The sequence below is a fragment of the Helicoverpa zea genome, chromosome 1, assembly GCF_022581195.2.
Source record: "Helicoverpa zea isolate HzStark_Cry1AcR chromosome 1, ilHelZeax1.1, whole genome shotgun sequence".
NCBI lineage: Eukaryota > Metazoa > Arthropoda > Insecta > Lepidoptera > Noctuidae > Helicoverpa > Helicoverpa zea.
In genome coordinates this window covers 2,914,153-2,927,847 of record NC_061452.1, presented here as the reverse complement: position 1 = coordinate 2,927,847, position 13,695 = coordinate 2,914,153, and the positions used below count along the sequence as shown (strand labels likewise).

At 39.5% G+C, this 13,695-nt stretch overlaps 1 protein-coding gene across 7 annotated transcripts in view; it reads left to right on the top strand.

Annotated features, from left to right (window-relative positions):
• Nucleotides 1–13,695, top strand: part of LOC124630225 (ras-related protein Rab-32) — a 39,221-nt gene that overhangs the window by 1,922 nt on the left and 23,604 nt on the right. For 2 of the 7 annotated variants that reach the window (XR_006984401.1, XM_047163994.1), the window contains exon 1: nucleotides 9,015–10,013. The exons of 1 other annotated variant lie outside the window; for it this stretch is intronic. Coding sequence is in view for 5 of the 6 variants with exons in the window: in XM_047163994.1 (XP_047019950.1) it covers nucleotides 9,030–10,013 (984 nt within the window). In the remaining variant the exon portion in view is untranslated. Of the gene's footprint in view, nucleotides 1–1,827; nucleotides 2,218–2,648; nucleotides 3,064–9,014; nucleotides 10,014–10,091; nucleotides 10,232–13,695 lie in introns of those variants that run through there. 4 more of the 7 variants (XM_047164022.1, XM_047164030.1, XM_047164006.1 and 1 more) reach the window with 4 other exon arrangements.

Here is a 13,695-nt window from a genome sequence, read left to right as displayed (position 1 = left end):
CATGTTTCTACAACTAACAAAATAAGGCTTATATCATGAACTTTCAGGTAACCAAGTTGTATTTTGATCCGTTTTGTATTTACTGAGAAAAATTGACATCCTTGGCGCCAAAAATTCCAATTCGTCCTCTTAAATACGTGATAGGAACTAGAATAAGACGAACTTCAAAAATATTTATTGTATAGGTTATGTTACTGGAAGATAGTAATTGTGTCCAGTATGATAAAATCCGAAATGAACTGATACGATTATATAAAACTTAGTTAAAAATATGTTATAATAAACTAGTAATTAGTGATTGTCGTTATCAACAAGGCGCCCCTGACTGTCATTAGTCTGCGGGTCATCTAACGTTGTGGCGACATGGCCATTAATTAACACGTCTACAATGTACTTCTATAGTAGTATAAAAGCTGAAGAGTTTGTTGGTTTGTTGTTTTAGGAACTATTAAAAAAATGCTATTAGATACTATATACTATATACGATAGAGACGATAGCCAGTTTTACACAAGGCTGTAGATAGACATAGAGAAAATTGCACAAAATATGTACGAGAAAAGTGACTTTGTCAGTAGAGTTATGAAAGCCGTGAACAACATTATTAACTATGTACCACTAGTGTTTCAACCGCTTTATTAAAAAGTAGATAACCGTCATTAGTCTATCTACGGTGTGCCACAGGTACGATGACTAGAAAAGGCACAAATTCAAAAAGCCTGCACGTTTGTACAATTTAAGCGACCACAACACTTTTAAGGTAAAAATATGTTGTTTATATCAATTGGTTGTTACACCCCACTCGAGTGATAGATAAAATTATCAATATGTAATGAAAATGTGGAAAATAACTAGGCGATGCGTCTTTAGTGGATTAAGTGATTAAATACCATTTGTACTCACCTAGTTTCACCATCTGCCTAGGTACCTGAAATCAGATATTTTTTACCTAAGTAGGTACATAACTATTTACAGATTATATGCAGGTATTCCGTTGAGATTGTCTATGAATTGTCCAGAAATTCTTTGTTATATCTTAAGTTCTGTTAAGTTTTGTAGCAAGATTTTAAAAAGTCCATAAGAATTCTCTGTTCATACTGATGATCATTTATACCTACAACCATGGGACCTACGGCTATAGATTTTACCTTACATGAATGCAACTTTAGGTACCTATCTACTAGACTGCGTTAACAAAATACTAACATTATGCCACTATTTATAATTTTTTCTTACGTAATGTTGCATCAATGACGAAACCTTCGTTAAGCAAATAAGTAAACCTTTCATGAAGCTAAGAATAGAAACAGTACGAGTCCATGAAAGATAATTTAGATAGCAGATGTAGGTGAAACGTGTTTCTTTTTATATCGGTTTATGATCCCAGCAATGTGTAAAAAAATAATACCTTATGATGAGAAAAAAATTGAAGCTACGTCTTAACTTTTAGAATGGTGTGATTTAATTTAAAAAAAAACTAACGAGTTGCCGATAACAACTAGCTCAATTTTACCTAATATTAACTTTCATAACTTCTACTACTATTTAAGTTAATTGAATTAACGTAGATAAGACGTTACTACTTATTACCGCGCTTGCGAACGTCACCTAATTCCCCTATCGCAAATTATTCGTCACTAGCCCACCCAGAGCAAAAGGCAATTTAATTCAATGAGAGACTTATAACGAACTATTAACAACATTGTTATTGTTAACTGCACATTGACCTGCGTTACTAACCGCGTAAACAATATTTTACTGAAAATTAATATTCTGTACTGCAAATAGGCATATAATGTATTGTCAGTTATCTTAAGAGAGGAGACAATAATGAACCACAAAGTTACTCCGCAGCGTTCGATAGATAGGGATACTTGTGCGTGACCGCGATTCATTTAAAGTTCGCTTTTCGCGCCATTATTTGACATTTGTTTTTTTTTTCTCATCGAGCTAGATTGTGGTATTGGCATTTCTCGATAAAAGATCTTCACGTCACAACAAGTTTCTCAGGCTAGTGCATTAGAGTGCGCGTAACGAAATGCTAGTGAAAATAGTAATAAAGTGATTTAATAAATGTAAATTAAAATATGATAAAGCATCTGAATAAGAACACGGTACACGAACATTTGTTGCAAAAGGAGAAACTACTTGAATCGAAGACGAAGCCGAAGTATAGTGGGAGTATGTCCACGACTAGGAACGGGAGATGGCTGTCACAGGTGCGTTTTACAACTACCATTTCTTATGTATCTACAAATAATTCAACTATGTAAGACTTCTAAGATAAAATGTAGCTAAGGCGTGAAGTTCCATTTGCAACTAGAGATAAATAAAGAAGAAAAAATTGTGTTGTCTTAATTTTATCAAACAATCCATGTGCTATAAGGACATGTATTTCAATATCTTTGCTGAAAGATTTTTATGAAAATATGCTCTATTTATAATTTGTTTTTGCAGTCGATTTTTAGACCATTCGTCACGGGTCAATTAGGAAACAATTTTATAGTCATGTATGTAGTTTCAGCCAAATTAAAGGTCGTACAAAAATGCTGATTAGGATTTACAGTGATATGTAAAATAAGCTACATTCGGGTCTTATCGATATCTGCTGATAAACGTTCGATAGTAAGATTGACTCATGAAAATCGATTAGTATTGCCTTAAACTCGGTTCAGGATACGCATAGCATTAAGTGTACCTATAAAGTGTCATTGAAATAATATTAAAAAATAATACAATTTTATATCGGCTCGGCTCGTGTCCGCTTCAAACGATAAAATGTTATAAATAAAGACATTTCAATGCCAATAACATGTTCTTAGATAAATAATTATTAAGGTCATCAACCCAGTACATAAGTGATTATTTTCAGTGTCTCAAATTGATAGAAAAACAAAAACAGATTCTAAGTTTGAAATAGTGATGTGGAGGCACCTTGTAGGAAAAAAATATCGATGTCGATACTTACTATGATATTGTGAAAAAAAAAAAAACTTTTTTTTTTGACAATGATGTATGCCGATGCTGAAGAAGCATATGAAGTGGAACTCAGTGGAAGGTTAAAAGTAAGTTTCATTACTATCGGAGTTCAATGACTGATTAATGGAGTTAGCACCTTATGGCTTCCTTAAACGGCACTAACTTACTGATTATAGGTAGCAGTACCAAGTCCAGTACTTGATCATCGATAAAAGAAGACGTATGATATATCCTTGAGGCAACGGCGGATCCAGGGGGTAGGTCACAAGGTCATGACCCCCCCCTGGGCCTGGTTCAGGACCTAAGAGGACCAATAATTGAAATGGTTAAACACGATGTTTTATGTTTTTGTTATAAGTATAAGATAATTTTTATTTCGAGTGAACAGGTAGATACCTACATAGTTACAGGTAGAGTAGTTTTGCTGAAGAATTCGTGCTCGCAACGCTCGCTCTCTATTCTTTATTTACTCTTTATCCGTACCCAAAACGAGGAAGCGGGACCCTGTTACTAAGAATCCGCTGTCCGGGTTGTCTACATTACATGCTGTAATGTATTAGTCTCATGCAGGGCCGTCTTAACCTAAGTGCAGGGTGTGCGAATAACCCGGGCGCCTCGATATCAGGGGCGCAGCGAGACGCCCCACCACCAGGAAATTTCGAAGAAATTACACCCGTTGGATAAGGAAGTTCCACATTGTATCATGATACTGACAAAAAAGTCGCCTTCGCTTTGTTGGATTGATCATTTTGATTATTTTTTTTAACTTTTAACATCCTCCAACTAAGTGAAAAAATGCTAGCTCACTACGCTCGCGAGTAAATGACTATGTCTGTAGGTACTGTATTTCTGATTGTTTATTATTTTTATTGACGCACCGAATCAACGAACACAAATGGCACTCGCTCTAATCACGGTTCCTTTTTAATTGTACGTAATTCCCAGTCTGATTTGTGAGTCTTCAAACAAATAATTTTAAAAAGTTCGCGTTCGCTGCGCTCGCGGCTACTTGTTGCTTTACAATGTACTTAATCAGGTGCTTTTGTGTCGTAGGGTCAAAAAATTTCGCGCTCGCTTCGCTCGCGCAATATTATATATGCCTTCCCTTGATAACTTCATAAGTCAAATATAGCAAAAAAAATATATTTATGGGGTCCTCAAAAACAAAACAGTTTGCGCTTCCGACTGCTTGTTACTTTACAGCGCTTTTTAAAACTTATGAACTTTTTGTGTCCCAAAATTAAAAAATTTGCGCGCTCGCTTCGCTCGCGCGTCTCGACTTTCATAACTTAAATCTGGCCAACAGTGAGCCTAAAATTGAGCCTACGATGATTTGGAAACATTTTTTCTTAGTCCTTTACCTACCAAAAAAGTGATTTTCGTTCGAACGTTCTTATTTATATTCCTTGTAAAGTACTTCGATCAATATGTACTACTCAAAATCTTTCAATAGATACATAGGTGGCGCTTGGGTGATGATTGCACCCAGGCGCTACATAAGCTAGACGGCCCTGATCTCATGAACATCGCGCTTTCTTGTATTTGTGCTGTATATTTGTTATACATCAAGAAAGCGTTTTCATCTACTTTTAGTCCTCGAACTGAAAAAAAATTTTCGCGCTCGCTTCGCTCGCGCTTTTTTCAGTTTCGCGCGTGTGTATTATAAATACGAGAAATTGCGTTCACTCTGCTCGGGCCATTTTCTACATGAAAACACTTTTCTTAAACATTCGTAAAAATTTCGAGCTCGTTACGATCGCGCTTATTGTATTTATACTACTACTTTTAATATTAACAGATCTATACGCTACAATATAATATTTTTTGAGACTTGACCACGACTGTGTGACCCCCCCCTGGCGCCGAAGCTGGATCCGCCCTTGCCTAGAGGTAGGTACACTAGATGCCCTTGGCCTTAAATGTTGGAGATTCTACGATAAGAAAAATTCTACATTTCTTTTTGTAGAATCTGTAGAAAAGTTTAAGTAGAATTTCTTCATTCTAGAATGTGTTCCTCTGACATTCTTCTGTTCTTCACTCTGCAAAGGAATATTTAGTACCTAGTATTTAAATATAAAGTGAGACATTTTGCCTAAAATGATATGTTGTGCAGTCACCTTCGATAAACACGAACTGAGTTTCCGGTTTTTTACGACATTATGATAAGTGCACAGGTGTGACACGGATCCATCGATATAATTTAATCATGGCATCGATTTTTTCTTAGTTTTTTTATTAAGACTGTCACAACACAACACTAGAAACTTCTCTGGTCTTGATGACTTGACTTTCACTCTTAGGTAGAAAGGACATCGTAAATCGGTCTGATGCGTACCTACATATTTTTTGTTCTCGAAGAATTTTGGCGGAATCACACCATAATAAGCGCCCAATCGAATGTTTTAGACTACTCCTTTAACCTTTTGACCCTATATCGCAATATTTCATTCTTCACTTCTACGCATTATTAAGAACAAATTGATAGCACAGATTACTTAATACTCACTTCGTACTCTGGGAACCTGAATTTGTCACTCAGTAACATCGTCACTAAGGTTATCGAGGTATTTCTACCAATTTGCGCATAATTTAAGTTGAAAAATTACTACGACATTCCCGAGTATTGTTTTATTTTAAGACGAAGAATATTGTAGAAATAAATATAAATATTTTCGTAACACTATTGTACCTACCTCTACAGGCTTTATATATCCTGGTGAAATTATTCAATGTGTTAATGAGTCAAGCTCATTATAAAAATAGTGATTAGTCATCCTGATTAAGCATTTTAGCGTGGTTTGTAAAAAAGTATTTTTCTTTTATTTTAGCCGCAGGACTTTTACGTAGGTACTTTTTACGGTGGTAGGTACTTCTTGAGTTCGAGTCTTGCTGCGGACGATTTTAAAACGGAACTTTAGATAGATGAAACGATGTTAATGTTCTTAAAAACTTTGGTTCCTCTCTAGATTCTAAATCAGATACAACCAATTTATTCTGTTATATCGACCCTAACAAGAAATAAGAAAGTTGTAGAAAGCTTGAAAGGAGTTGATGATATGACCCTTACGTATATCGTCCTCTATGGGCTACAAATTGGCATCGCATCTCAGTTTTGTGTGGGCGCCCTATACACAATACTACTACAATTCCGGTAAACTCGATTTCTTACTTAGATTGTATCACCTATCAACACCTCGGTTTTGATAGCTACGTCATTTTAAGGTCCCGCTTATAAAATACCCATTCATCACAGTACCGTGAGGACATATTAAACATCGTTACGAAGATCATTGATGCTTCCTGTATCGTACTATCATTGAGTCTATTTCGACATCTTGGCCAGGACCATAGATAGGCCTAAATTGATACGTTTAAAGTTTGGTGACAATGAGTTCTACGGTAGCTACGCGCACGCACGCGGCATGTTAAACTGTAGGTCCCGGCTGTCATTGAACATCCTTGGCAGTCGTTACGGGTAGTCAGAAGCCAGAAAGTCTGACACCAGACAACCAAGGGGTATCGGGTTGCCTGGGTAACTGGATTGAGGAGGTCAGATAGGCAGTCGCCTCTTGTAAAACACTGGTTCTCAGTTGAATCCGATTAGACTGAAAGCCGACCCCAACATAGTTGGGAAAAGGCTCGGGAGATGGGTTCTACGGTAGCTAGGCCTCATTTGGGAGTAAGATAGTGCCCCCGCTGAATCGAGTCAAGAAATAGCACTGTTGTAACATCCTTTTCAGTTCAGGCTGCGTTGAAACCACATAAAAAATGTTCGCTTATTAGGCTATCATTAACTACATATTTAGGTGAAGAGCACTTAGGGTGGTATGTAGCACTTAGGGATAATGTTGTTACTTTATTATACAGTTTTAGCAATCATACAAATATCTACTTACATTAGGCTTATTTTGATACTGTACTGATAGTGTTATTTTGTTAGCCACAGGCATTATGTATTAGGTATAAGCCGTTTTCACGCATTGATATGAGTACACTAAAAAGATCTAAAAATATCCATATCTTAGGACTTAAAATACGGTTTTGATAAGGAAAATATGTAACGGTTTTCCAAATTATATAATTTTATTGCCTCGTTTTTATTTCCGTGTCTACAAGAATGTGTGAATATAAATCAATTACTATATTTCTTCTCGAATGAGAATACATGAGTGTAAATGTGACGAATTTCAGTTGAGCTGTAAAGAGCGCACGAAATTGCTTTGCGCGCTAAATCTGGAAACGATATACTTAATAGATTAAAAATAAAACTAGGGTCGGTGTTAAGTACTGTTATGGTCAATAGCTTACACAAACAATTCAAAATGAATGGCTACCATTTACCATTTAGTGTAAGTGGTCATTTGGTGTAGATTCGATCTATACCACGTTATAATAATTGTCCGTTAAAAAATTACGTATTAAATGGTAGATATTTTGAAAAAGTTGAGTCTAAAAACTGTGTTAATTATCTCGTATGAACGTTGAACAGTATCAGTATTAACCTTATTACCAATTAACAATGTAATTGCGATCCAATCAGGCGCCATGATATACCAAAATAATTACTACAATGTTTACATATTCTTCGACACTTTAGTTAAATCTATCTGTGTTGCTATCTCAAAAAATAAACTTCGAGGTAGGCAGGTACGCCACACATTCCAACAGTTAAGTAGATGTCGGAAATAAATTAAACCTTTAATCATCCATATTTACATATCAAAGACCAATTAACATAATTTTAATGTTATGGAAGATTTTTGTGATCTACTCAATAGTAGATCACAAAAATCTTCCAAAAATAACGCTCTGCCAATGCAGAGCGTTATTTTTCGAAAAAGTGAAATGCAAATCGGAAGGGCTTTCGTTGAGAAAAGTTCATCCCTTAAGGCAGTCACCAATCCAGAGTTCGCTATTCAGGTTTGCTGTCATGTGCATTACTTGTATCACTTTTCAATTTTCAAAAGTTTATAAAAGTGCGGATATATTGACCTTTCATTCTACACGGTTGCTCATTATAAGAGATAATTCAATATAAGTTTAAGTAGGTTACCACACAATATATTTTTTTAATCCCCAAAAAAACTACCTTCACAATTGTGACCCGTGAGAGCTGGTGACCCGCACACGAGACAAGCGAAGCATTTGTACGGTCTCGCGTTTACGGAAGAAGCCTCACAACGCGCTACGTTTGATATGGAGCCACTCAACGATACGGAATAATAAGGATTACTTGCCGAACGGAATCCACCATTTGGACTGGTTGCTTAGAGTAAGTACTTCGCTGTTCAAAATTTTCCGCGGTTCTATCGGTTTTTAGTGTCTTCCTTACGTAAAATAATGTTATGAAGGTACTGGTTTAAGACAATATTTGGAACTTGTAACCTCACTCTAATTAGCGTGTAACATGTTCTAATGTCGAATCCTGTTATTTTTTGTTTAGCACGTTGTCAAGCCTAAGCACAACGGCCTCTATGGTAAAAAAGCTTAACAAAAACTTACATTTCTATAATCAGCCTTACGTAAAAACATTGCGTGCATGTAACTAAAGCGTAATGTTATTATTACAAAAGAAAAGACACCGGCCTTCGACTTAAGTCTATAAACCAGAAAATGAATGCTCTATGCTTGGTGTCTAATTTCGTAAACATTTTATTAAGTCGCTTTGGCAAAAATAAAACTTAATATCACTTGATTGTTAGTAGAGCAAGGTCCGCCAGCGCGGTTCACGGCCTAACGATATGCGATGGGTGAGATGACTCAATTTCTTATCATCTTATTTTGATTATTCTTTGGTGCAAGTGCTAATATTTCATTTAGTAGCTCATTTAACACTCAACGTCCAGTCAGATCGCTCCCTGTTATTTCAGGAAGTCTGAAACATTTGTTAATCCGTTTAATTAGTGTTATAATTAAGTTAATCAATCACGTCGTAGTTAGCGGCAGTCAGTGATCCGTGTCAGGTAAGTACGTCGGGAACAAGGCCGGCGCGGCGCGGGCAGGCTGGACGTCGGGCTCGCGGCAGTCGCCGCGGCGCGCTCCGAGCACCACCATGCGGGACGAGGAGCCCCCCCTGCCGCCCCCCTCGCCCGGCGCCGCGCGCTCCGCGCCCTCGCGCCTCCGCCGCACTCTACACACGCTACGAACGCCGTTCCGGCCTGGTTCGCCCTTCCACATCGGCTTGATCAAGCGCACAGGCTCCTCCAAATCCGTTGCCTCAGACGGTGAGATCGGCCGCGACGAACGCACGATGCGTAAGCGAAACAAGAAAAACCGTGACGCGGTCAGCGACGCGTCGCGTAGCACCGACAGCTCGCCCGGCGTCGACAAGAAGAAGAAGGAGGGGAGCACGTTTATGCGCAGGATGGGCAGTTTCGGCAAGAAGCGCGCAGGCGAGTCCCCACAACCACCCTCAGAAACTCAACCATCTACCTCGGAAAAATCGGAACCACCCGTAGAACACCCGCTTTCGCAACCCTCCGAGCCGGAGCAGCCAACCCCCGAACCAGTGCAGCCTACCCCTGAGCCAGTGCAGCCTACTCCTGAGCCCGTGCAGTCTACTCCTGAACCTGAGCAGCCCACCCCTGAGCCAGTGCAGTCTACCCCTGAACCTGTGAAGCCTACCCCCGAACCTGAGCAGCCTAATCCCGAACCTGTAAGTCCTATAGCGGTAGAGCACCCTGTTGCAATCCGCCCTTTCAGTAAAGCCGCTTGGAAGCGCAACAGTGAGCCTGAAATGGAGAAGCCTGTGGAGGACCCCAGCCCGGAGAGTGCACTGCGGCGGCGCATTGCATTCGTAGCGCAGGCGTCGGCGTACCTGTCGGAGGAGCACGAGGACGGGGAGAGGGGGGGCGCGGAGGTGGGGTCGCTGGAAGAGGCGGTGGCGCTAGCGCGCGTGCGGCTGGCCGTGCCCGCGCCGCCCTCGCCGGCACTGTCGCGCGACACCGACACGGAAGAGGAGGGGTACTCGGACGCCATGCCCGCGTACGGAGACCTCATCGAGCCCGACGGCAGCGCCGGCAGCGACGGCGCAGCGGTGAGTGTTGCGAGCGGGCCGAGCGCGGCGCCGCCCGTTCAGTGGCCGAAGGGTCTCCGAGCGATGCGCGCGCGCCATGACCTTCGAGGAGGCGGGTGACGACTGCTACCTCACAGTGTGCGAGTGCTGCGGCTTCAGCGCCGAGACGGCCGTGTTGTTCCCAGTACGTTACATTTCACGATAGTTTACAGCGGACGTCACGCGGCGCGATGCCCTTCGTGAGTACGACTAGCTTGCTCGAGTGCGCTTCGCTTTCACCAAATTATTATATCCTCCATACAGTGGTTTTGTTTGTACAAGTGCACGCATTTTCTTTGTGCTGCAGCGGTATGTACTCACACACACTATAGTTAGAAGTTGAAAACAAATAGTCGGTCCTAGTCCTCACGTGTACCTATCTAGTAGTTATTTTAACCTCAACTTGAAACATTTTATTTCTGATAAACTTGAATATTTTCTTTTTATAGCTGTTACACAACTATTTGTAACACAAAATCGATTAATACAACTTTATATTAGGCAAAAACTAGTTCTAGAAGGCTACGTAACAACCTTGATACAATGTGTTTTAAATTAAAATAATCGTTTTGGTAAGGTTCCTAAGAAGCTACTTCCATTTTAATAATGTATATTTTATTTATTTGCGACACATTAGAATATAAAAATGCAATAAATTGAATACTGCCATTATAAGAAAATAAAACTTAATTCTGTATTTACATAGACACGAACTAAACATTTGCATTTTTATCTGACATTTCAACTGCGTCTAAATATTTGACGAAAATTATAGGTTTTCTTACTAGCCCGATTTAGAGTAGCCTTGTTTAGTTTTTATTTTAGCTGGCGTTTGACTAACATAATATCAAATTACGTATCCGTGACCTATAGTTAAAGATTTTTATCTTAGTATACCTGCTAAGTATAGGTGTCTTAAAATATTTACATAGCTTAGCAGACACCATTTTTCAGATTAGTCTAACCTTGATTTTTTTATACACAATGTCTGCTTCAATCACTTAAGCCTTCCGCATGGTGCGTGAGAAAAACCTTTTTGAAATCGAGTCAAATAGGTAAGATTCAAAATGCCGGTATCGATTTCAAAGGAACTGTCAGTTTTGACAGTTGATTTTGTTTGTCACATTTGAATTTGATTTCGCCTTCGATTTCCCTTTCACTATATAAATCTATTGCCAAATGTTGAGGTTATCAAACTCTTTGGTAACGCCGGTAACGCCTAACAATTCGATACCTTGACTGTTAAACTAAAATCGTTCGATTTCTCGATAATGTTCAACCTGTTTGGTGACATTTTTTCTGTAAAATGTGGCATACTAGCTGAGAATTTGAGTATCGTTAGTAAATGGGTAGTTTACTTGTTTTCTTTACCTTGCGAAAACCAAAAATAAAATATAATAGCAGCGTTTTACCTGAAATAAAACGCATATTAAATACTTACCTTATTTGAAGCTTACTAGTTTGAGATAGGCACCTACGTGTTTTCCGCTTTTATCTCCGTCCTTTTCTACCCCATATCTTGCATCTCTCTCGCACACCGACCAGTTTCACTCCCCACCAGGCAGGAGGCGACGAGTGTTCTCGGCGGCCACAGTTCGTCATTGAGTCGAAAACACCAGGCAGAAATTAAAATGTAAGCTTCAAATAAGGTAAGTATTTAATATGCGTTTTATTTCAGGTAAAACGCTGCTATTAAATTCTTGACCGTTATTTGAAGCTTACTAGTTTGAGACGTGTTTGTTATCGCCTGGTGGAAGTGGACGCCAATGTGAGCAAAAGCACAATGAAATTGTGTATGTAAATAGGTACTTAGGTACACGAGTAATCACATGTAAGTATGTGTATTGCGTCCTGGAATACTAATGTAATCAAAGTTAACTGGTACTGGTACTCAGCTACATCCTGTTAGACTGGAAGCCGACCCCAACATAGTTGGGAAATGGGCTCGAAGGATGAGTAATAAAAATTAAAAGAGAGATGCAAGAACAAAAGCAAAAATGATTTCATTTTCTAATAGTAATTAACAAAAACATTGCGATACTTCTTAATTACAATAGTAACAAAAATATAGACATTAATCAGCTGGATTAATTAAATAATCGAGATAACTTGCTACTTCTATTTAGTGGGTATCTTTCCCTTCTGTAAAAATGGGCAAATGTATTGCCTGATCGCCAATTACCCTTTGCTAATATATCGTCCAAAAGTATATTGTCAACGCAGATTTTGACGCTACCGCCGAGTGGAAGCTTCCTGGGGTTGTAGTTATTCCTGCCTCTTTTAACAATGTCTTAATCCACCCGCATCATCGTTCGGGTGCCTGCCTTTGGTTGGCCTCTAACGGATATAAATAAATTTAAGGAATTAGCCGATGTCCGTCTATCTTCTAACAAGGCTTTAGTCTTTCTGACCCAATACACTGGACTTAGATTTATATTTTCCTGATTATCCATCAAACAACAACCCGACTGCCTATGACTAGAACTGTCGGTCTTAGAGCCAAAGACTGGCCATAAGATTAAATTATCTTTGTTGTTTTTGAAATGTTCTGGGTCTATTGCAAGCAAGGAAAGATCATGGACTCGCCTTTCCGAAACAAGCTAGCAAAAGAAAGAGCAGCAGTGTGCCTGGAAGTTGCAAATGGATTATTCTCGTCTACGTTTACTGCACTTAAGTAGGTTACCAATTGGTCATTATTCCAGATGGACGGCTTCCCGGGGAACAGGTTTGCTCAGCGCTATTGATTTTAAATTGTGTCCGACTAGAACGTGTGAACCTAGCTCTCCAGTGGTTTCTGCATTGCATAGTGTAGCTATAACTGACTTGTGTAATAAAATAGTATTGTATGTTAGTTTATTTACTATGTGTAAGTCTGCTAAAAATTGGGTAAGTATAGGTCCAAATAGGGATTCAAGGATTCATAGGATCCAATTTCATACTTTTCGCCCCAATTTAACCATCGACTCCAAGCTGATTGATAAGTGTTGCGTGTGGATTGAAGAAGACTTCAGTCGGAGAGACTCCTTGTCCCTCCCCCCCCCCATTTCCCTGACCTTGGCAGGGGGTATCCCCGTTGCTGTGTCTATCGGTTTCTGCTCGAGGTTCATCAGTGTGTAGGGTACTGCTAATGATCGGGACTTCAAATCTGCTCGCCAAAATACCTGGTGCCACCGAAGGAACTACTATGAGATTAACTCCCGTTCCTGAATTGAGATGACTGAGGACCTACGGTATAAGGTAAGGTGGCGGTAATACCCATGCTAGCGGGTAAGTCAAAACTTGAGAAAAAGGTATCGTGGAACCCCGCTTTCGGGTCCTTCAGATCTAGGGGCACGTAGTACACAACTATGTGTCCCTGGGCTCGCTTCGAGGCAAGTAGGTCCACTGCTGATACAAGATGCCACTCCGGTGGAGGTTTGTGTCGGGAGAGATGGTCTGCCTGACTGTTGAATAGGGCTGGTATATGATTCACGACGTGATAGATTTGATACAGCTCAAGATAACTGAATACTCTGTACGTCAAGTTCGGTAGGCTCCTTGATCGGGTGCCACCTTGATTTCTTAGATATGACACCACAGTCCCATTTTTGCATTGAAAAATGGCTGTTGATCTCTTTAGCAACTTGCCGTGATTTTCCAGTTAATACTGCAAGCATCTCTTTCA